The following is a 23,078-nucleotide window of genomic DNA, read 5'->3' as shown; positions in this document are numbered from 1 at the left end:
CAGATGTTATTTAGGGAATTCATAGCAAAGGGGTTGAATACATATGCACGCACCACTCTTCCGTGATAAATTTTTTTAAACAAGTAATCTTTCCCTCGATCCTGACTAGTCTCCCTGTCCCTGCTGCTGAAAAACATCCCCACAGCATGATGCTGCCACCACCATGCTTCACCGTAGGGATGGTGCCAGGTTTCCTCCAGACGTGATGCTTGGCATTCAGGACAAAGAGTTAAATCCTGGTTTCATCAGACCAGAGAATCATGTTTCTCATGGTCAGAGTCCTTTAGGTGCCTTTTGGCAAACTCCAACTCATGTGCCTTTTACTGAGGAGTGGCTTCCGTCTGACCACTCTACCATAAAGGCCTGATTGGTGGAGTGCTGCAGAGATGGTTGTCCTTCTGGAAGGTTCTCCCATCTCCACAGAGGAACTCTAGAGCTCTGTCAGAGTGACCATTGGGTTTTTGGACACCTCCCTGACCAAGGCCTTCTCCCCCGATTGCTCAGTTTGGCCGGGCAACCAGCTCTAGGAAGAGCTTTGGTGGTTCCAAACGGCTTCCATTTGAGAATGATGGCGGCCACCGTGTTCTTGGGGACCTTCAGTGCTGCAGAATTATTTTGATGCCCTATGCCTCGACACAATCCTGTCTCAGAGCTCTACGGACAATTCCTTCGACCTCATGGCTTGGTTTTTGCTCTGACATACACTGTCAACCATGGGACCTGATATAGACAGGTGTGTGCCTTTCCAAATCATGTCCAATCAATTGAATTTAGCACAGGTGGACTCCACTGAAGTTGCAGAAACATCTCAAAGATGTTCAATGGAAACAGGAAGTAGCTAAGGTCAATTTTGAGTCTCATATCAAAGGGTCTGAATACTTATGTAAATAAGGTATTTCTGTTTTAGATCTTTGCAAAAATGTCTAAAAACCTGTTTTCGCTTTGTCATTATGGGGTATTGTGTGTAGATTGATGAGGCCAATTTCTAATTTAATCCATTTTAGAATAAGGCTGTAACGTAACAAAATGTGGAAAAAGTCAAGGGGTCTGAATACTTTCCGAGTCCACTGTACATGTAGACAGGGCTGAAAAGTGAATGGTAGCAGGAATATATAAATACTTATGGTAATTTACTAATGGTAATATATTCTGTACATGTAAACAAGAGTAATAGTGACCAGTAGCAGGACAAATAGATACACACTAATGGTAATGGCAATCAATAATCAATGGACAGTAGCATCATGGAGTAATACATCTAATCAATAATAATTTTAGCAGCAGCGTAGGTTGTGTCTGAGCATGTGGATGTGCATAGAGTCAGTGTGGATAGTCTGTGGAAGAGGGAGAGCATTAGCTGTTAGCCTGTTACGAACCCCGTGGCTTTAAACGTCTAGGGTGGATGGACATGAGACCCGTAACATAATTCATGCAAATTATAAGCGTGACATGGAACAGTGAGAAATAAAACTACACGACAACCATAAACTACCGTCAAACATAAAATGTTTATTTTTAAACACACGGTAAAGGTTTGGGAAAAAAACTGATCTTGCCTGCCTCAAGAACCGCTAAGCTACTGCTAATCATACAAAAATACAGTGTGTGGTCCGCTGAGGTCTAACTAGTGTTTTTAGACAGTTTTCTTCCTACGGGTAATGTACGCCCAAGGGCAACTTGCTTAAACTCCCCTTTTCCCAGAAACACACAGAGTTACCAAACAGAGTAACCAGCAAATGAGTGAGTACACAAAACACAGGACACCACAGTATTCATACTCACATACGAAAAGTAGTCTAACAAAGTTACCAAACAGAGTAACCAGCAACTTAGTGAGTAAACAAAACACAGGACACCACAGTATCCATACTCACATACGGAAATAGTCTCACAAAAAAGACAACTGACCGGCTTTTAAACAATGGGATGTGTGATGGAAAAACCAGCTACAGGTGGTGCAATGCAGAGGAATGTTCACTGATTGGTCCACCTTAGCAATCAGCAGACACCTCAACGACCACCAATCAGGAACATACAGGACACCTGTGATTAGGGCAGAAGGAGAGGAAAAACACAAAAAGACACAGGATACCTGTATCCGTAACATAGCCATTTAACAGTCTTATGGCCAGGGTATAGAAGCTGTTTAGGAATCTGTTGGTCTGAGCCTTGATGCACTGGTACTGCCTGCCGGACGGAAGCATGGAGAACAGTCCATGTCTCGGGTTGCTGGAGTCTTTGGGAATTTTTCGGGCCTGTCTCAGACACCGTCTGGCATGTACGTCCTGGATGGCTGGGAGTTCGCCCCCAGTGATGCTCTGGGCCGTCCGCATCACCGTCTGTAGGGCCTTTCTTCCGGTCACGGGCGGTGCATGTGGCCACACAGTCGTGGGTAAACAGGGAGTACAGGAGAGGGCTGAGCAAAAACCCCTGGGGGGTCCCGGTGTTGAGGGTCAGCGTGGCGGAGGTGTTGTTGTTACTCTCACCACCTGGGGTTGACCCGTCAGGAAGTCCAGGTTCCAGTTACAGAGGGAGGTGTTCAGTCCCAGGGTCCCGAGCTTGGTGACGAGCTTGGAGGGCACTATAGTGTAGTCGATGAACAGTATTCTCACATAGGTATTCCTCTTGTGCAGGTGGGAGAGGGCAGTGTGTAATGCAATTGAGATTTCATCATCTGTAGATTTGTTGGGGCGGTATGCAAATTGGAGTGGCTCTAGGGAGTCTGGGATGATGGAGGTGATATGTGCCATGACCATCCTTTCAAAGAACTTCTTGATTACAGATGTTAGTGCTCCAAGGTGGTAGTCATTGTGTCAGGTAGCCTAATAGTTCTTGGGAACAGGAATGATGGTGGTCAGCTTGAGACATGTGGGGATTACAGACTGGGACAAGGAGAGGTTAAAAATTACCATGAAGATGCCTGCCAGCTGTGTGTGTGTGTGTGTGTGTGTGTGTGTGTGTGTGTGTGTGTGTGTGTTTGTGTGTGTGTGAGAAGGTGAGTGTGTGTATCTGTGTGTCGCTGCTGGCAACCTTGCACCAGTTTCCCCTTGCAGGCAATTTTTCATCCAACTGCTGCATTACAGACTGAAGAGAGAGATATAAAGGGGTAGAGGGAGATGGAGAGAAAGAGAGAGAGCGACAGAGAGCAAGAGAGTGAGAGTGAGAGAGAGAGTGAGAGAGAGAGCAAGAGAGAAATTAGCAAGAGAGGGGGGAGAAGGAGAGAGAGAGAAAGAGAGGGAGGCAGAGGAAGAGAGAGAAAGGGGGAGGGACAGAAAATGAGAGAGGGAGGAAGGGAGGGAGGGAGGGTGGGAGGGAGGGAGGGAGGGTCTGAGAGACTCTCCCTCCCTCCCTTTCTTTCATTCTATTTTAATTTGTTTAGTATTTTAGCCTAGTCAGCTCTAATAACGTGGAATCAGAAACGTGGGGATGTTATTTGTTCATCCTCTGTTTGTTATTCTGTCCTGCATTTTCCCCAAAAACACATTCCAATATACTCTGCAACCTGCAAATGGGGATGGGTGCAAAAATCAATGGACAAATTCTGCAGATGAGCACCTGAATCTGAAAGCTGTTCAATGATTTAGACAAATCATTTACTACACTCTTAGAAAAAAAGGTGCTATCTAGAGCCTAAAGGGGTTCTTCAGCTGTCCCCATAGGATAACTCTTTGAAGAACCCTTTTTGGTTCCAGGTAGAACCCTTTACACAGAGGGTTCTACCTTGAATCAAAAAGGGTTCTACTTGGAACCAAAAAGGGTTCTCCTGTGGGGACAGCCGAAGAACCCTTTTTGAACCCTTTTTGTCTAAGAGTGTATCCCCCAGATGGTAGTACATTGTAGAGAAGTGTGGTTAAGCTAACGGCAGCCTGTATCACTGAGGTGAATATTGATGAATCACTCCTACTCACAGTAGGCTCCTCCTGATAATTATCTTTGTCAAATTAATTATGTTTGTGTCAGCATTATAATACTATCTTACACCACATAACCTTGATTAATCAAACAGAATACATTTAGTTTACTATGAAACAAGCTGCATGTGTGTGTGTGTGTGTGTGTCTGTGTGTATGTTCAGTTATGTGTAGACTACAGTGTGTATGTTCAGTTATGTGTAGACCAGTGGCGGTCGGTGCCGTTTAAGATGATTATTTTAATGAGTATGGCCTTATTTCTATTACAGCATGTTGGATGACTGTCATTCATATTCCATTCACCCAGCTCAATGTAACGTCGATAGGTTTAGGCTACTACATGATACTCTAATTGTCGCTATACCCATCATGTGAATGAAAGTATACAACCTAGGTGCACAGGTAGAGAGACATTTGTGTCAAGGGGACAGACATTGACACATTCAATACCGCATTGCACATGTTTGCCTGCATCTAGCTGATCTAGGGTGTAATCATTAGTCCAACAGTTGCAAACAAGAGTTTCTATTGGACAAATTCAGGTATATTTATCCCCATTTTGTTCCGTTTGCTTCCATTTAAGAAGAGTTTTTCAACAGAATCGGCAGAATGAATACACCCGTGATCACACACAAACACAATTCACTTTCATAGCAGCCACATAAAAACAGCATGATCCCTTTGATCGTTGTATAGTTCCTTATCACATCTACGCGCTCTCCCCCTCTCACCTTTTCCCTTTGCTTGTGGACTTCAGTGCACAACACATCAGCTGTCTGTGACCAGGCAAAAAAAAACTTTCCAAGCCAAACCATTTTTATCCTAACCGCTAACCGCTACACACAGCCTACATCGTTGTCACCATATTAGCGAACGTCATAGACAACATAGCTACTAGAGCAACCTGCTACAATCATGCAGTACAGCAAGCAGTTTAGCAGTTACACCGGTGGGCCCCGGTGGCAATAAATTAATAAACCAAAAGCTTACCTTGACTTGGAAGAGTTCCAGTGTTGGATAGCCATAGCCAGCTAGCTAACATAGCATCCCTCTCTGTTTGAGCCAGGTGTTTGAGTAGGCTAAACCAGCTAGCTGCATTTGCCAGCTAAGTAATTGAAAGTGAAAGTGAAAAAAATATGAAATATAGCTAGTTCTCTCTCTAATTTCTGAATAAATTAATTTGTTCAGAACCGTTCAACTATTGTCTTTCTCTCTCTTTGAGTCAACTACTCAACACATTTTATGCACTGCAGTGCTACCTAGCTGTAGCTTATGCTTTCAGTACTAGATTAATTCTCTGATCCTTTGATTGGGTGGACAACGTGTCAGTTCATGCCGCAAGACCTGTGATAGGTTGGAGGACGTCCTCCGGAAGTTGTCATAATTACTGTGTAAGTCTATGGAAGGAGGTGAGAAGGAGGTGAGCTACACCATTGTGCTACCCTACAGGGTGCTGTTGAGGCTACTGTAGACCATCATTGTAAAAGTGTGTTTTAATCAATTATTTGGTGACGTAAATATATTTAGTATAGTTCTATCTAAAAAGTATAACTTTTTTAAAGTTTCACTATTTAAATTTTTCTGAAATTCACTGAGGAGGATGGTGCACCCCTTCCTCCTCTAAGGAGCCTCCAATGGTGTAGACTAAAGTGTGTATGTTCAGTTATGTGTTGACTACAGTGTTCATACTGCCGGTTCCTATATCCTATTTTCTGTTCACTCCCTCTTGGTCTCATTTCCCTCACCCCTGTTTCTCTCCCTCTCTCCCTCCCTCTCTCCTTGTGACTGGATTTCAGTTTGGTTTTATCTTATCAGTGTAAATGCCCATGTCTATTGATCTCTGTGGTACAGTGAGACAGTACAGGCATGGAGACAGACAGTTAGATGCCTGAGCCTCTCTCTACTCTACCCATACGCTCTGCATTAGAGTCTATAGTATGGTCATTTTGAGTCTGTAACGTAAACGCTAGGAGTCAGGAAGCAGGTGCAGAAGGTGAGCTTAATGATGAGAATAAGCAGATAAACAAAACAGGAGAAGTGTACTGAACGTGAACAAAACCAATACTGCCTGATGACTGAGCTACTGAGGGCTAAATAAAGGGGAAGTAATCAAGGTAATGATGAAGTCCAGGTGTGCATAACGATGGGGAGCAGGTATGTGTAATCTGGCATGCCAGGACCTGTGTTTAGTAGCCCAGCGACGTCGAGCGCCAGAGAGAGGGAACGGGAGAAGGCGTGACAGTACCGCCCCACCGACGTGCGGCTCCAGCCGCAGGACGACGCCGGCCAGTAGAACGATCCCGAGGGCGAGGAGCGGGCCAGTCTGGACGCGGAGATGGAAATCCGGGACAATGTTGGGTTCCAGGATGTCAGCCGCCGGAACCCAACAGCGCTCCTCTGGGGCGTACCCCTCACAGTCCACCAGGTACTGAAGCCGACCCCCACTACGTCGGGAGTCCAGTAGGGACCTGACGGCATAGGCAGGGGACCCATCGATGTCCAGGGGAGGCGGAGGGGTGTCACGGGGGACGGCATCAGCAAGGGGACCAGGAACCACCGGCCTGAGGAGGGAAACGTGAAAAGAGGGTGAGATGCGGTAGTTGGTGGGGAGTTGTAAATGGTAAGTTACCACATTAACCCTCCGGAGGGCCTTGAAGGGCCCCACAAACCGGGGGCTCAGCTTCCTGCGGGTGGAGCGGGAGGTTCCTGGTGGAGAGCCAGACCCAATCACCAGGATGAAACACGGGGCCGCACTGCGGTGGCGGTCTGCACGATCCTCTCTGACGGCGGACAGCGCTCTGGAGCCTCACATGGGCGGCGTTCCACACCTCCTCTGCGCGTCGGAACCACTCATCCACTGCAGGGGCCTCGGTCTGGCTCGGAGTCCACGGAGCCAGGGCCGGCTAATATCCCAGGACGCTCTGGAAGGGAGTCAGCCCAGTGGAGGAGTGACGAAGTGAGTTCTGGGTGTATTCCGACCAGGGAAGGAACCAAGCCCACTCCCCCTGCTGGTCCTGGCAGTGACTCCTTAGGAACCTCCCCAGCTCCTGGTTGGTCCTCTCCACCTGCCCTTTGGACTGAGGCCGGTACCCGGATGTAAGGCTGACCGTGGTCCCCAGCTTCTCCATAAAGGCTTTCCAGACCTGCGACCTGAATTGGGGACCAATTGTCCTCCAGAAGGCCATAGTGCCGGAAGAATTGCTTGAATAGTGCCTCAGCGACCTGGAGAGCGGTAGGTAGACCTGAGAGAGGGATAAAACAGCAGGATTTAGAGAATCTGTCAACAACGACCATAATAGTGGTAAAACCATCAGAAAGGGGGAGATCAGTTTCAAAGTCTATGGACAGATTTGACCAAGGCAGCTGAAGCACGGGAAGGGGAAGAAGTTCCCTGCTGGATCGTGCCGGGGAGATTTGGATTGGATACATACGGTGCATCAGTTGACATAGTGGGCGATGTCCTGCGCCAAGGTGGGCCACCAGTATTTATTGGAGATGGATTGGATGGTGCGGGTGATACCTGGGTGTCCAGCGGCGAGGGATGTGTGTGCCCAGGTCAACAGTTGATCTCTCACCCCTGTGGGGATGAAGATGCGGTCTGGAGGGCATGTAGCAGAAGTGGGTTTCCTCTCCAAAGCCTGGCAGATGTCCACATCTACGTTCCAACACACGGGGCCAACGATTCGGGAGGACAGACTGATAGGCTGGAGGGCACTCACAGGACCCTCCACCAACGTGGAACCACAGGGTGCAGGAAAGCAGGTCCGCTGGGTTCCTGGTCCCCAGGCGGTGATTCTCATCCTCGATCAGGAGATGGTGGGGTTATGAAGTTGGAGCCACGGGAGGCCGAGGAGGACTTTGTGTACGGGTGCGGTGGTGATGAGGAAGGAATGGCTTTCCTGGTACATGGGTCCCACGGTGAGGGTGAGTGGTGCTGTGATGTGCGTAATTGTGCCGGATCCCAATGGCCGCGTATCCAGGGCTTGGACAGGAAAAGGAGAGGAGAGCGAGTATGAAGTTATGTTCAGAGAGGAGGCGAGGGCCTGGTCGATTAAGTTCCCAGCGGCATCGGAGTCCTGTAGAGCTGTAGAGACAACACTTGAGGGACAGCCAGCCAGTGAAATGGGAACCAGAAAGGGTTTGGCGGAAAACAATGATAATGGAATACTCACACCTACCCTGGGAGACAGAAGGTCACGGGGCCTCCCCTCTGCTCTAGTGGACCCCGGGCTCTCCCGATGAAGGTTATCCAGACGGATGGCCATCACGATGAGAGCGTCCAATAATATTTTGTCATCCAAACATGCCAACTCTGTCTGGACCTCCTCGTGCAGTCCACTGCGGAATAAAGTGCGGAGCGCCGGCTCATTCCATCCGCTGGAGGCTGTCACAGTCCGAAAGGTGAGGGCGTACTCTGCAGCAGTCTGGGCACCCTGCTGGAGTTGGAAAAGTCACTCACCTCCCTTTCTGCCCTCTGGAGGATGGTCGAAGACCGCCCTGAACAGAGCCATGAATCTCTCATAAGAACCCAGCTCCTCACGGTAATGAGGAAGTCCAGGTGTGCATAACGATGGAGAGCAGGTATGAGTAATGATGGTTGTCAGGTGTGCGTAATGTGGGTTGCCAGGACCGGTGGTTAGTAGACTGGCGACATTGAGCGCCAGAGAGAGGGAACGGGAGTAGGCGTGACAGAGTCTGTGTCATGGCTTTATTGAGCACGCCTGACATCGACGCTGACAGGACGGACCACACTGAAGCATTTCAGAGCACGTCTGATACAGTCACCTGAATTAACCTATGGATAAATATAGTTCAGCAATTCTCAGAAATACATGGTACTGAAAGCATCAGATGTATATGTACGTGATTTAGCAGATGCACTTAATCAGGGCAATTTACAAGAGGAATTAGGATTAGGTGCCTTGCTCAAGGGCACATAGACAGAATTTACACCTATTGTGCTCGAGGATTCAAACCAGCAACCTTTCGGTTACTGGCCCTACAATCTTAACCACTAGGCTATCTGCATGTGTGTGTGTGTGTGTGTGTGTGTGTTTCTTGTATTTAATAACTCCACTCTGTATAATAGAATAGGCCTCCTGTAGCTCAGTTGGTAGAGCATGGCGCTTGCAACGCCAGGGTTGTGGGGTCGATTCCCATGGGGGGCCAGTATGAAAAATGTATGCACTCACTAACTGTAAGTTGCTCTGGATAAGAGCGTCTGCTAAATGAATAAAATGTAAAAATGTATAATGGGGCCCTTGCTGTGCGGTAATAAAATTAGCATTGCTTTACACTGCCAAATAAGCTGCTCTTATTAAAAGAGGTGTGTGCGTCAGGTTTTTTTTTTCCAGTAGAAGCAACAGGTGAATATATCTCTCTAGCCTCAGTTCAGGCTTGAGAAAACAGCCCTCCTGTTTTGTCATACCCATTCAAATGTAGCATGTGTTTAATTGAAGATGTGCCACTCAGGAAGTATGTGTTGTAGGGCTTTTTGCTTCACTTCCATTCCAATCAGTGGTGTTTGCTTCTGCATTACAGTCTGCCTGCCTGCCTGCCTGCTTGCAGCCTAGCTAGCTACCCCATTTTTTCCTCTATTGTGTTCACATTGGCTGTGCTAAACGCTTTGACTAAATCTGCCCATTCATTCCCTATACACTGGTCCTCTTCTTAAGATGATTAGTTCTGCTACAGTTACTGTCGTGTGTCTACAGGCTGTGTGCTAGCCAGTCTTCTCCTCCAGTGGCTAAGCTGGTTCATTAAACACTGCTAAATACAGTACATACACTGTATTATTGGTTTGGCTAACCTTGCTTTGTGCATGTGGTAGTGTCAGTTGATTTGGTAGAATCAGGTGATTTTTATAATGCCAAGTCAACAATGAGTTTGTAGTAAGCTTAGCCTCTGCAAACTCAATGCAATGTTTTTACTTATAATGTAAATAGCTAAACTAATTGGTAATCATGATAAAGGAGCATCATACAATATGTTTGCTGAAAGTGCCCTTCATATATCTGCAGTAATAGTGGAATGTTAGTGTTTCACAATATTTCCCTCAAGAAAATGTGCATTCTGATGGTGCAGCTTTTCTATTTGTCAACCAAAGCCGGTCCGTCTCTTGTTGTCAAATTGGAAGGCTGCAGTAATCTCCTCAAACCAACAACAGCGGCAAGCATTCAACATTTACATTTTAGTCATTTAGCAGACACTCTTATCCAGAGCAATTGGGGTTCAGTGCCTTGCTCAAGGGCACATCAACAGATCTTCACCTTGTCAGCTTGGGGATTCGAACCAGCAACATTTTGGTTACTGGCCCAATGCTCTTAACCACTAGGCTACCTGCTGCCAAAATGTAGATATGGCTCTGCCATCACCTGGTTGCTATAATTATACATTGGTTACCTAATTTCAGGTTATGAACAACACCAGAAATGTATAGTGTAGAGAACCATCTAAATAGCTGCAAAATATTATTTCAATAAGTTAAAAAAATCGTATTTTCAGCTGTTTGAAGCTGGTGGACATGCCTGCAGAGATGTGTTGTTGGTCTTTGCTGGTTGTTTACGTTCATGCTTGATTACTTTCATCGAGCGTATCCTTCTCTGTGGTTGGCCGTTTGTTTGCTTATATCAGCGTGTTTCTGTGTGTGTGTTGGTGTGTGTGTAGCCATCCATGAGGTTGGAAATTGGTATGTGACCCCTCACCCATGGTTTGTACTAGAGCTCCCAGGGGGCATTGCTGCTAGTGCTCAGAGAGCACTGTGGGAAATGAGGTGCTGACTTACATGCTGCCTCCTGCAGTAGTGTAACCTCCATTTGACCTTTCACCCTTTACATTTCATATTGGATCCACTGCTAGTCTGCTCAGGTCACCTCAGGAATTGTACACTATAACAAATAGTTTTGTATTTTATTCTGTTTTCTCTGATCCGGTATTTCCCAATATGTTCCTCTGGGACTACTAGGGTTTAATACTTTCTTTCAGCTCAGCAGTAGCACACCATATTCAACTAGTCAACTAATTATCAAGCCATTGACTAGTTGAGTAAGGTGTGCTAGTGCTAGACTAGAACAAAAATGTGTAACCCTGAGGGTCCCTGAGGTACGGATTAGGAAACCCCGCTCTAGTCCATTTATTTCTGTACTCTGTGTTACTTGAGTATTGTTTACTGTAGATAACAACGTACTGTAGAAAATTGAGTGTTTATTACAATGTACTGTAGACAATTGAGGGTTTATTCCAACGTAGTGTACTGTAGATAATTGAGGGTATATTCCAATGTACTGTACTGTAGATCATTTCAAACAAAGGAATAGCAGATGAGGAAACGCGGTTGTGACTGTGTTTTACAGTAAATGATGGTGTTTTACAGTAAATGACTGTGTTTTACAGTAAATGACTGAGTTTTTACAAACTGTGTTTTACAGTAAATGGTGGTGGTAGGGTGCGTCGAGACAGGGTGCGTGAGGAGTGCAAGACTGCAGTAATCCGATGTGTTCTCATGCCCTCCCTCCCTCCAGCCCCAGTCAGTAGTTTACCCCATGTACAGGGGAGCAGGGGGGTGCAGGAGCACAGATAAAACATAAAAAACTAAGCTCTGACAAGGCAGGGCCACCCGAGGCCTGGTAAAACCAATACTACGGGGTGCTGAAAGGGCCCTCCGTCAATTACAACCTTATTAGGCTAATCGTAATGGAATAATGCAATCCAGGAGAACAGCTTAGCTAGCTAACATTGCAGCTTGCCAAGGAGACCAAGACAAGACACTAACGGATACGGAGAAGGGAGGATGGGGAGAAGAGAGATAGAGATAAAGAAAGAGGGAGAAGGAAATAAGGAATTAAAGAAAATGAACGTTTGAGAAAGATGAAACAGCGAGTATGACAAAGAAATAAGAAGGCAACTAATGTTGACCTTGAGCATGCTAGGATGGTTGATTGAAGTGTGTTGATGTTTCTGCCAAGATATCAATAGTACAAGTACCAGGCAGAAAACTCTCTCTCTCTCAGACTGATGGGCTCTTGTCTGGAGTTCCCTCAGAAAACAGCCGTGTGGCTCTCTAACTAGGGCACAGAGAGAGAAAGGATGGAAGAGAAGAGAGCGGGGGAAAGATATAGAGGAGGAGAGAGAGAGAAAAGGAGGGAGAGAGAGAGACAGGGAGAGAGGGGGAGGGAGAGAGGGGGAGGGAGAGAGAGGCAGTGAAAGAGTGGGTGGGGAGATAGAGAGTGGGGAGAAAGTGAGAGGAGAGAGAGGACCCTATATTGCACCAGAGCCCTATGCAAGGCTAGCCCTGCAGAAGCACTACAATAACCGTCACTAGCATCTGCACTGCTCACAGCAGCAGCAACACTGCAAACCTGAATCCACGTTGCTGTAAGGGTTGGTGTGAGGTATGACCCAGGTGCGGTGCAGGATAGACAGTAGGCAGTAGGCAGAGATGGTGAAACAAGGATCTTTACTGGTGGTACGAAAACCAGGATACAAAATAACGGACTTGTCACGATAAAATAAAGTAGGAGAAAATTGGTCTCCAAAAACAGGCTGACAGCAAACATATGAAATACTAACTATGACTGAAAACAACAATGAAACAGGGAGAACACTTCTCAAGTACCTGTACATATGTCTCGCGATCAGACACTGATTAGTACTGTTTGGCATCGAGAACTAGCAGAGAAAACAGAGCAAGGGAAAACAGGGAAGTGAGGGCATAAATACACATCTGAACAGGTAGACACAGGTGACACCAATAAGATAATGATTAGTCCAGACTGTGATTGAGGAGGTGCCTAAGGTTGTTGGAGGATGACACCTAGTGGGTCGCTGCGGAACTGCAACCCCCTCCTGTAACATGTTGCTAGCTAACAGCGCTAATACTGGCCTATGGATATGCTTTAGCTTTTATCCAATATCTGCCTTTTCTTCTGCACTTTAAATGATGTGTTTGGCCTAAATCCTGAGTGTTACAGATTTGGTATTAGGAGGCATATATAATCTCCCCCCCCCCCCCCCCCCCCCCCAATTGTAAAGTGGTTATCCCACTGGCTATAGGGTGAACGCACCAATTTGTGAGTCGCTCTGGCTAAGAGCGTCTGCTAAATGACGTTAATGTGCCCTTGAGCAAGGCACTTAACCCTAATTGCTCCTGTAAGTCGCTCTGGATAAGAGCGTCTGCTAAATGACTAAAATGTAAATGTAAAATATGGGATGTTATTGATTATCTAGCCTGATTCTTTATCCACGTCTAAGCCCCAGGAGAAGGGACACGATCGGCTTTGACTTTGGAATAAGAGATACTACTGACTGGGAGAATTGAAGAATAACTACACACACACACACACACATTGTCTGTGTAATACACATTGCTGAGTGAGAGAAATCTTATGCCTTTGCCAAGCTTGTATCCATTGCTCTGTCGCCACCCAGTGGTCAGACACCAATACAACAAGTGGTCCATGTATAATGTCAAACTCACACACACACACACACACGCACACACACAAACACACAATGACCGTGGAATTATCAGTGATAATGTGTAGATGAGGATGTGACATTAACATAATGACATGATGATATTTACTGATGTGACATTCACACACTGACAGCAGCTCAGCGCAGAGAGAAGGGCAATGTGTGTATCTGGTCGAATCACTCTTATCTCCCATCCATCTGGAATTCAATGATTAGTTAGTTACAGCGCTGTCCATTGTGCCGAACGCATCAGGTTTGTGTGTGTGTGTGTGTGTGTGTGTGTGTGTGTGTGTGTGTGTGTATGACTGAGCAAATAGATTCCCCCTCTTCTATGTGCTTATGCCTGGCATACTGTTTCTATAGATTTCCATTTGTCTTATTTTCACATCACATCAAATGCCGCCAGAGGATTTACACTTTGATATTTAATAAAGAGCACATTGTGAGTCACATCATTTAAACAAGAGACACACACACACTCACACACACACACACACACTCAGTGGTGGAAAAATAACTTAATTGTCATACTTGAGTAAAGGTAAAGATACCTTAATAGAAAATGACTAAAGTAAAAGTGAAAGTCACCCAGTAAAATACTACTTGAGTAAAAGTCTAAAAGTATTTGGTTTTAAATATACTTAAGTATCGAAAGTAAATGTAATTGCTAAAATATACTTAAGTAACAAAATTAAAAGTATAAATCATTTCACATTCATTATATTAAGCAAACCAGTAGGCACAATTATTTATATGTATGGATAGCCAGGGACACACTCCAACACTCAGACATCATTTACAAACAAACTTTTGTGTTTAGTGAGTCCGACAGATCAGAGGCAGTAGGGATGACCAGGGATGTTCTTTTGATAAGTGTGTTAATTAGACAATTTTCCTATCCTGCTAAGCATTTGTATTTTGTATATATTAAGGAACCCCATTAGCTGTTGCCAAGGCAGCAGCTACTCTTCCTGGGGTCCAGCAACATTAAGGCAGTTATATACAATTCAAAATATTACATGACATTACATTTCATAACACTTTACCGAATACATTTAGTGTGTTCCCTCAGGCCACTACCACATATTTACAATACATCATCCATGTGTATGTGTGTGTAGAGTGCGTGTCTTATCATGTGTATGTGTGTCTGTGCCAGTGTTTATGTTTCTTCATAGTCCCTGCTGTTCCAAAAGGTGTATTTTTATCTGTTTTTTAATCTAATTTTACAGCTTGAATTAGTTACTTGATGTGGAATAGAGTTCCATATAGTCATGGCTCTATGTAGTAGTACTGTGCGCCTCCCGTAGTCTGTTCTGGATTTGGGGATTGTGAAGAGACCTCTGGTGGCATGTCTTGTGGGGTATGCATGGGTGTCCGAGCTGTGTGCCAGTAGTTCAAACAGACAGCTCGGTGCATTCAACATGTCAATACCTCTCACAAATACAAGTAGTGATGAAGTCAATCTCTCCACTTTGAGTCAGGAGAGATTAATGTTAGCTCATTCGAAATGTAACAAGTACTTTTGGGTGTCAGGAAAAATGTATGGAGTAAAAAGCACATTATTTTATTTATGAATGTAGTGGAGTAAAAGTAAACGTAAAAAAATATGAATAGTAAAGTAAAGTACAGATACACAAACAAATACTTAAGTAGTACTTAAAAGTATTTTTACTTAAGTACTTTACAACACTGCACAGGATAAACACTTCATCTGTGGAGAGGAGCGACATGATCTGATTGAGTTCAGTGTATTGAGGTATGACAGTTAGCCCACGGTGGGGCTAACTCGCCTAGCGCTCTGCGCTTCCTCCGACGAGCTCTGAGTGATTCACCAGAACCACCGGCTAATTACCACAGCCGCAAGGCGACCCGGAGCAGCGTGGAGAGTTAGGAAACACACTCGCTGACAGGTGACAGCTCCACCCTACACCATGTAGGGACAGAGGGCTTATCGTAACTCCATGACGGCAGGGGTTGAGATGAGGAGCCCAGGGAATATAGCCCAGGGAGACCTGGAAAATCTGTGTTAGAGAATAGGAAGGCCCCTGGCTGGCATATGTCTTAGAGGCAATAGGTCAATGGAATTCATTGTGTACTGTGTGTAGGGTGGATTATGTACAATACACTCTTAGAAAAAAAGGTTCCTTATAAAACCAAAAAGGGTTCTATCTCTTTCTTCATATATGGAACCTCTAAAACTTCTATATATAACCCTTTTATAGGGTTCTTTGATCAGAACCCTAGAGGTTCTTCTTCACTGAACCGAAATGGTTGCATATAGAACCCTGCATGGTGCCATTTATGAATTATGGCTACTTCTATTAAATAGCAATATTTTGAGCTAATAATGTAATTTAATAAACAATTAAATAATGGAAAAAAGAATACCAGCATAGTGTTTAGAATTTATAGTTTGAAAATATGCACTGGTGGCCAGGGAGGCATCTCATACCTTCCATACAGTTTACCTCAACCATTCAATGGATTCTTTCAGGTTAATTCTGAAATCCATCTTTATAACACAAGACACTGCGAAAACCTTCACCCTCCCCACCGCCACACCTCACATATTCTCTATCAGATACAGAGGTACCATACTCTGGAATTCTTATCTTCACATTGCCAAAACATCATCATCCCTCAATAACTTCAAGCAAAGACTGGGGGTCAGCCTGATGAACCAAACTACCCAATAATCACCTCCATGTAGCCTAACTCTCACACTCACTCTCACACACACACACACACACACACACACACACACACACACACACACACACACACACACACACACACACACACACACACACACACATAATCAAAAATGGTTTTTCTTGTATACTGAGTAGATCATGTGCAATTGTAATGAACATGTTTTGTTTAACTGATTGAAATTTGTTTTTTTGTACTTGTATGTGTTGTGTGGTTTTCATATCAGCCCTTTTGGGCTTCTAACCTCACCTGCACACCATCTTTACCAGTTTTTTATCTATACTGTTTTGTCTTTCACTTCTTTTCTTTGGTGCGAATAAATAAAACCTCAAACCTCAAACTTTGTTTGAATGATGGCCCACGTCAACTCCGGCTGACTTCTTTACAATACATTACAATATACTTTGTCCATTAGTTACAGTGAACAACAAAAATGTGTCTTCTGCTCAGTTCTCAACCCCCCCAAACAGTAGACCTCACACATACAGTTGAGACAAGCACAGGTTCAAGCTGCATGCAGCATCCATGGTTGGAGAGCATGTTGTGGAGTTAGGGGCCTTGCACAAGGGCCCAACAGTAGTTGAATGTTTTGAGGATGTGAACCCAGCAGCTCTCCAGTTGTCAGATCAATTCCACCCGTTTTTTTTTTTTCAGCAACCTGCCCGGGATTCAAACCGGCCACCTTTCAGCCACAGGTTCAACTCCTGCCATAGGTCCAACTCCTTAGCCGCTGGGCTACCTGCTTGACTGGTTCCATAGAACAAGAAAAAATTAGCAAAAACACAAGTTAATTTCCAGAAATAAACATGAGTTAATCTCCAGAAATAAACATGAGTTAATCTCCAGAAATAAACATGAGTTAATCTCCAGAAATAAACATGAGTTAATCTCCAGAAATAAACATGAGTTAATCTCCAGAAATAAACATGAGTTAATCTCCAGAAATAAACACGAGTTAATCTCCAGAAATAAACATGAGTTAATCTTAAGAAATAAACACGAGTTAATCTCCAGAAATAAGCATGAGTTAATCTGCCAAAATTAAGACAAAATGCTATGCAGACATATAATTACTATGATGTAGAAGAACAACTTACATGCAGTTGTTGTCAGCGCCAGCCAAAAGAGATATCCTCTTCCTCTGATTGTTCTGGGTTACTGCCAGATTTAGAAGGAAAAAAAATAGTGTGTTAAAGTCATGTAATGATTAACTAGGCTATTGAATCACCAAGACTTATTATACATAATTTATTTGAAATAATTTATACATGCCTCCTCTCAGTCAGCAACAGTCTTTAATGGCTTCATAAAACATAGGCTAGTCCCCTCAATTGACTCCACACTGAAATACTGAAATAAAAGAAACAATTAGCTAATTGCCAATATCAGGCTGGGTCTGTAACTCTACTTGGCATTTCCCATAATACAAAAAAAAAAAATATTTTAAAGAGTTACCTGGCTAGCTTGTAACGTGGCAAATTAAAATAGCCTTTTCTGTTTAGCTAGTTAAGTTAGCTAGCTAGCTTACAAATGTGCTCAAATTCTAATAACATTTCAACTTCATTTATCTAGCCTATATTTTATGATATGACTTTGGCTTCATATATTTGAATTAAATAATCAACTTTGCTTACCTTAATACATTGAAATATAACGTGCTTATTGGTAGGCTACTTGCAAATTGGTTCAACCACCATCCTCTTGTATTATTGTGCTGGAATCGATTGGCAGTTGCTTTTTTAATCGGAATGCCAGTAAACATTTTAATTGACCAATGCAAAAGGTTTGATATAGAACCACTTTTTTATCTGATTGTATGCTTTTACTAAACACATTATTTCCTCTTGCTTCTAGCTAGCATTTAGTTTGAAATTGCAATAGCACAGGTTTGTATGAACCTTGGTGTTTGCCACTCAGACCTCGGCAACAGAGCTAACGGTGTCAGACGTCTGCTAGCCATTTTTCTGATCAGGCGAAATCATGCAGCAGCATCATTAATATGGATACAATTGTCAACGGAAAACAGTTCAAACAAATGAAAAGGGAATGTTAGCTGTCATTTCAGAGTTTGATGTGACTGGGTTAGCTTTTATTAGCTGTTGATTTCTAAGATCCCCATTACACTCTGGGGTAGGGTTAGAAACCTCAAGGCTCTTTGCCTTCACTGGGTACAGTGGGGGAAAAAAGTATTTAGTCAGCCACCGGTTGTGCAAGTTCTCCCACTTAAAAAGATGAGGGAGGCCTGTAATTTTCATCATAGGTACACGTCAACTATGACAGACAAATTGAGACTTTTTTTTCCAGAAAATTACATTGTAGGATTTTTAATGAATTTATTTGCAAATTATGGTGGAAATAAGTATTTGGTCACCTACAAACAAGCAAGATTTCTGGCTCTCACAGACCTGTAACTTATTCTTTAAGAGGCTCCTCTGTCCTCCACTCGTTACCTGTATTAATGGCACCTGTTTGAACTTGTTATCAGAATAACAGACACCTGTCCACAACCTCAAACAGTCACACTCCAAACTTCACTATGGCCAAGACCAAAGAGCTGTCAAAGGACACCAGAAACAAAATGGTAGACCTGCACCAGGCTGGGAAGACTGAATCTGCAATAGGTAAGCAGCTTGGTTTGAAGAAATCAACTGTGGGAGCAATTATTAGGAAATGGAAGACATACAAGACCACTGATAATCTCCCACGATCTGGGGCTCCACGCAAGATCTCACCCCGTGGGGTCAAAATGCTCACAAGAACGGTGAGCAAAAATCCCAGAACCACACGGGGGGACCAAGTGAATGACCTGCAGAGAGCTGGGACCAAAGTAACAAAGCCTACCATCAGTAACACACTACGCCGCCAGGGACTCAAATCCTGCAATGCCAGACGTGTCCCCCTGCTTAAGCCAGTACATGTCCAGGCCTGTCTGAAGTTTGCTAGAGTGCATTTGGATGATCCAGAAGAGGATTGGGAGAATGTCATATGGTCAGATGAAACCAAAATATAACTTTTTGGTAAAAACTCAACTCGTCGTGTTTGGAGGATAAAGAATGCTGAGTTGCATCCAAAGAACACCATACCTACTGTGAAGCATGGGGGTGGAAACATCATGCTTTGGGGCTGTTTTTCTGCAAAGGGACCAGGACGACTGATCCGTGTAAAGGAAAGAATGAATGGGGCCATGTATCGTGAGATTTTGAGTGAAAACCTCCTTCCATCAGCAAGGGCATTAAAGATGAAACGTGGCTGGGTCTTTCAGCATGACAATGATCCCAAACACACCGCCCGGGCAACGACGGAGTGGCTTCGTAAGAAGCATTTCAAGGTCCTGGAGTGGCCTAGCCAGTCTCCAGATCTCAACCCCATAGAAAATCTTTGGAGGGAGTTGAAAGTCCGTGTTGCCCAGCGACAGCCCCAAAACATCACTGCTCTAGAGGAGATCTGCATGGAGGAATGGGCCAAAATACCAGCAACAGTGTGTGAAAACCTTGTTTGACCTGTGTCATTGCCAACAAAGGGTATATAACAAAGTATTGAGAAACTTTTGTTATTGACCAAATACTTATTTTCCACCATAATTTGCAAATAAATTCATAAAAAATCCTACAATGTGATTATCTGGATATTTTTTTCTCATTTTGTCTGTCATAGTTGACGTGTGCCTATGATGAAAATTACAGGCCTCTCTCATCTTTTTAAGTGGGAGAACTTGCACAATTGGTGGCTTACTAAATACTTTTTCCCCCCACTGTAAATACATACATACAACCTTTTTTTAGTAAAGGGTTCATTAATCTTGTCCAAAGAACCAAAAGGTTATAAATAAAACCCCAAAGAACCCTTTTTTTCTAAGCGTGTAGGTTAATGTTTGGAATACTGTACATCTAAGACAATAGGAAGGTCTATGGAATACTCTATATGAAAATATTGATGTAGGACTGAGGAATATATGAGAAAGGAAAGGAAGGGAGAGGCCTGTGGCGTACAGAGAGAGAGAGAGAGAGAAAGAGAGAGAGAGAGAGAAAGAGAGAGAGAGAGGGAGCGAGAGATGGCCTTCTACCCATATCCTTACAGATGCACTGGAAACCAGGAAGTACGATCAAATCAAGTTAATCAATTGCAGTAGAGGTCACGGATGGTGCGTGTGCACATGCGTGAGTTTATTTGAGCATGCGAGCGTTGTGTGTGTGTATCATCAGCGGCAATACAATTTCTAACCCATCAATATGTTCTCTCCCTCCCATCCTTCTCCTACTAGACGGTATATAAGCCCTGGCTGTGCTCGCAGTACTTCCAGACCACCCAGATGCACTGCAGTAAGAGGATCCCATGTGGCCAGTACTGTCTGGAGGTGCAGCAGAGGTGTCCCTATATCCTGCCTGACAACGACGATCTCATCCACGGAGGAAGCCCCAGTTTTATATGCACAGGTACAACCTTATATACTGTACTGTACACAGGTTATATGCTTAGGGACACACAGAATGGGCTGAATAGGGAGATTACTCCCTGTTGAACATGGAGTTCAACTACAGGACTGATATGTTACAAATAACTCATGGAACGAAAATGCCCCACCCAAAATATTTCACCTTTATTTATACTGATAAGTCAATTAAGAACAAATTCTTATTTACAATGATGACCTGCCATGGAGCGGGCGCAGCACGTATAACACACAAGTAGGAGGCTAACAATATCATACAATCAACAGTCAATAAGAGAGTCAGTAAGACAGTCAGTAAGACATTAATAGGCAGCATTTAAGAGGTAGGGAGAAAACACATACAGTTATCAGTTAACATCTCAAAACAGTTTGTTTTCAAAAGTACCAATGGACACAAATCAAATCAAATCTAAATCAAAGAGCTCAGTTTCAGAGTTTTTTGAAGGACGGTCCAGTCTCTAGCATTGGAGAATTGAAAACCATTTTCCCCAAAGATACTGAGAGTCTTGGGGATTGCCAGCTTTATGTAATTGCTGGATCTCAGGTTGTTGTTGGTGGTGTCATAGTCTTAGTAGTGAGCTGAGTTAAACGGGGGTCTTGCCCACGAGGAATATGTATATGAATGTGAGCCAGTGGGTTTGATGTCGTACATGCAGGGATGGCCAGTTAATGGATGAATATAAGTCACAGTGATGGGTTTTGATTGGGGCACTAGTAACAAAGCGAATGGCAGAGTGTAACTGTTGTAGTGTGAGATATGCTGTAGAGCACACATCATTATGTATGTCAAACATACACTATACAAATGTATGTGGACACCCTTCAAATCAGTGGATTCGGCTAATTCAGCCACACCCGTTGCTGACGTGTGTATAAAAATCGAGCACATAGCCATGCAATCTCCATAGACAAACATTGGCAGTAGAATGGCCTTACTGAAGAGTGACTTTCAACGTGGCACCGTCATAGGATGCCACCTTTCCAACAAGTCATTTCGTAAAATTTCTGCCCTGCTAGAGCTGCCCCGGGTCAACTGTAAGTGTTGATATTCTGAATGGGAAACGTCTATAAGCAACAACGGCTCAGCCGCGAAGTGGCCACAGATCTAGTAATCCATGTTGATTTATCTGTCAGAAATATAATATGAATTCGTGCCTTCTGAAGCTTATTCATTTTGTTTTGTGCTGAGTTGGTGCTGCTTTCCTTAGTGTTGAAAACATCTGATCTGTGTGTGTGTGTGCATTCGCGTGTCTACATGCGTCTGTGTGTGTACACCCCTTTGTGTGTTTCCAAACACACACTCTGAAAGCGTGGCCTGTCAGATCGGAGCTGTAACCGTTTTTGAGATTTTAATCTCTTTAACGTCAAACAGTCTAGAGTGGGAGACAACTTAGCCCTCCTCACAAGTTCACCCACTCACATAAGCATGCACACCACTCACTGACACACACAGACACACAGCCCGCAAGGAGGGAGCAACAGTCGTGGTTGTTAGAGTACAGAAGATAATCCATTGTCCAATCCAAAATTAACCTATAGCCTCTACCAGACTACTACGAGACACTTTTTGATTTGAGAGGATCAGATGCTTGTACTAATGTTGGAAACAAGATTTAGGAGTGATTAGGATTTTTCTTACACACACGTTATATTTGTAGGGGTGTCAAGGGGTAAGGCTAAGAGATGTATATTCTTTTGATTTTTATCTTATGTTTGTTGTGTAGTAAATATTTCAGCTTACATTTTCATTGTTTTTTATTAGTTTTTTCCTGTAAAGCACATTGCATTGCTTTCCAAGTCTGAAGTGTGCTGTATAAATAAAGCTTGATATGATTTAAGATGAGCAGAACTGTGTATGGTACTGTAGCCTATGTTTGCATATGGTCTAAATAGCGTTGACAAAAAAATACATTTATCCTACTAGTTGTATATTGAGTAGTAAACGTGTGTTCCTCCTCTGCAGGGCTGTTGGAGGAGTACCCTGGGGGCGTGGATGCAGACGCAGAGTGCTGTGATGTCTGGTGGGACTTCCAGCCGGAAGCGGACAACAACCGTTCCCGGGGGACCCTTAAAAGAACTCACCCATCCTGTCACCACCGTACCTCTCTCAGTTCTTCGGCCGCATGCAGACTGTGCAACAGCCGGCTCAAACTCTGCCTGCTAGTCCTGGTCCTCCTGCACACTGTCGCCTCCCTCACCGCATCCCACAATGCAACAGGACTGGGCCTGGGCCTCCCCGCCTCCCTCACCCCTCTGGAGGAGAGTTCCCCCGCCAACGAGGAGTGATGGGATGGCTGAGGATTTACGTTGTCATGGCAACCCACGCGGCTACGAGGATATGAAACATCTCTGCCTCGGTCAGGAATGCTATGTGCTGTGGACGGGACGTCTGCAGCCGCCGTGCTTTCTTGGTAATGGAGTCTTTCCGGAGGTGTGGGACTACTTGGAGACGTGCAAATCAATCAAAACAAACAGACTAACAAACAAACAAAGAGACAAAAAACATGACAGTGGCGGGAACGTGGGAC

General features: G+C 44.2%; 1 protein-coding gene across 1 annotated transcript; it reads left to right on the top strand.

The window, feature by feature from the left end:
- Nucleotides 1-7,735: 7,735 nt before the first annotated feature.
- On the top strand, nucleotides 7,736-22,836 carry LOC311143830 (NALCN channel auxiliary factor 1-like; the record flags this gene model as incomplete). Its single annotated transcript, XM_084179712.1, has 3 exons — nucleotides 7,736-7,813; nucleotides 20,362-20,533; nucleotides 22,514-22,836. The coding sequence occupies 3 exons, from the start codon at nucleotides 7,736-7,738 to the stop codon at nucleotides 22,834-22,836; spliced, it is 573 nt and encodes a 190-aa protein (XP_084035838.1).
- Between the last annotated feature and the right edge of the window lie 242 nt (nucleotides 22,837-23,078).

The sequence above is a fragment of the Coregonus lavaretus genome, assembly GCF_964263955.1.
Source record: "Coregonus lavaretus genome assembly, chromosome: 16".
NCBI classification, from domain to species: domain Eukaryota; kingdom Metazoa; phylum Chordata; class Actinopteri; order Salmoniformes; family Salmonidae; genus Coregonus; species Coregonus lavaretus.
The sequence above is the reverse complement of the archived record's forward strand: the minus strand, read 5'-3'. Positions and strand labels throughout refer to the sequence as shown.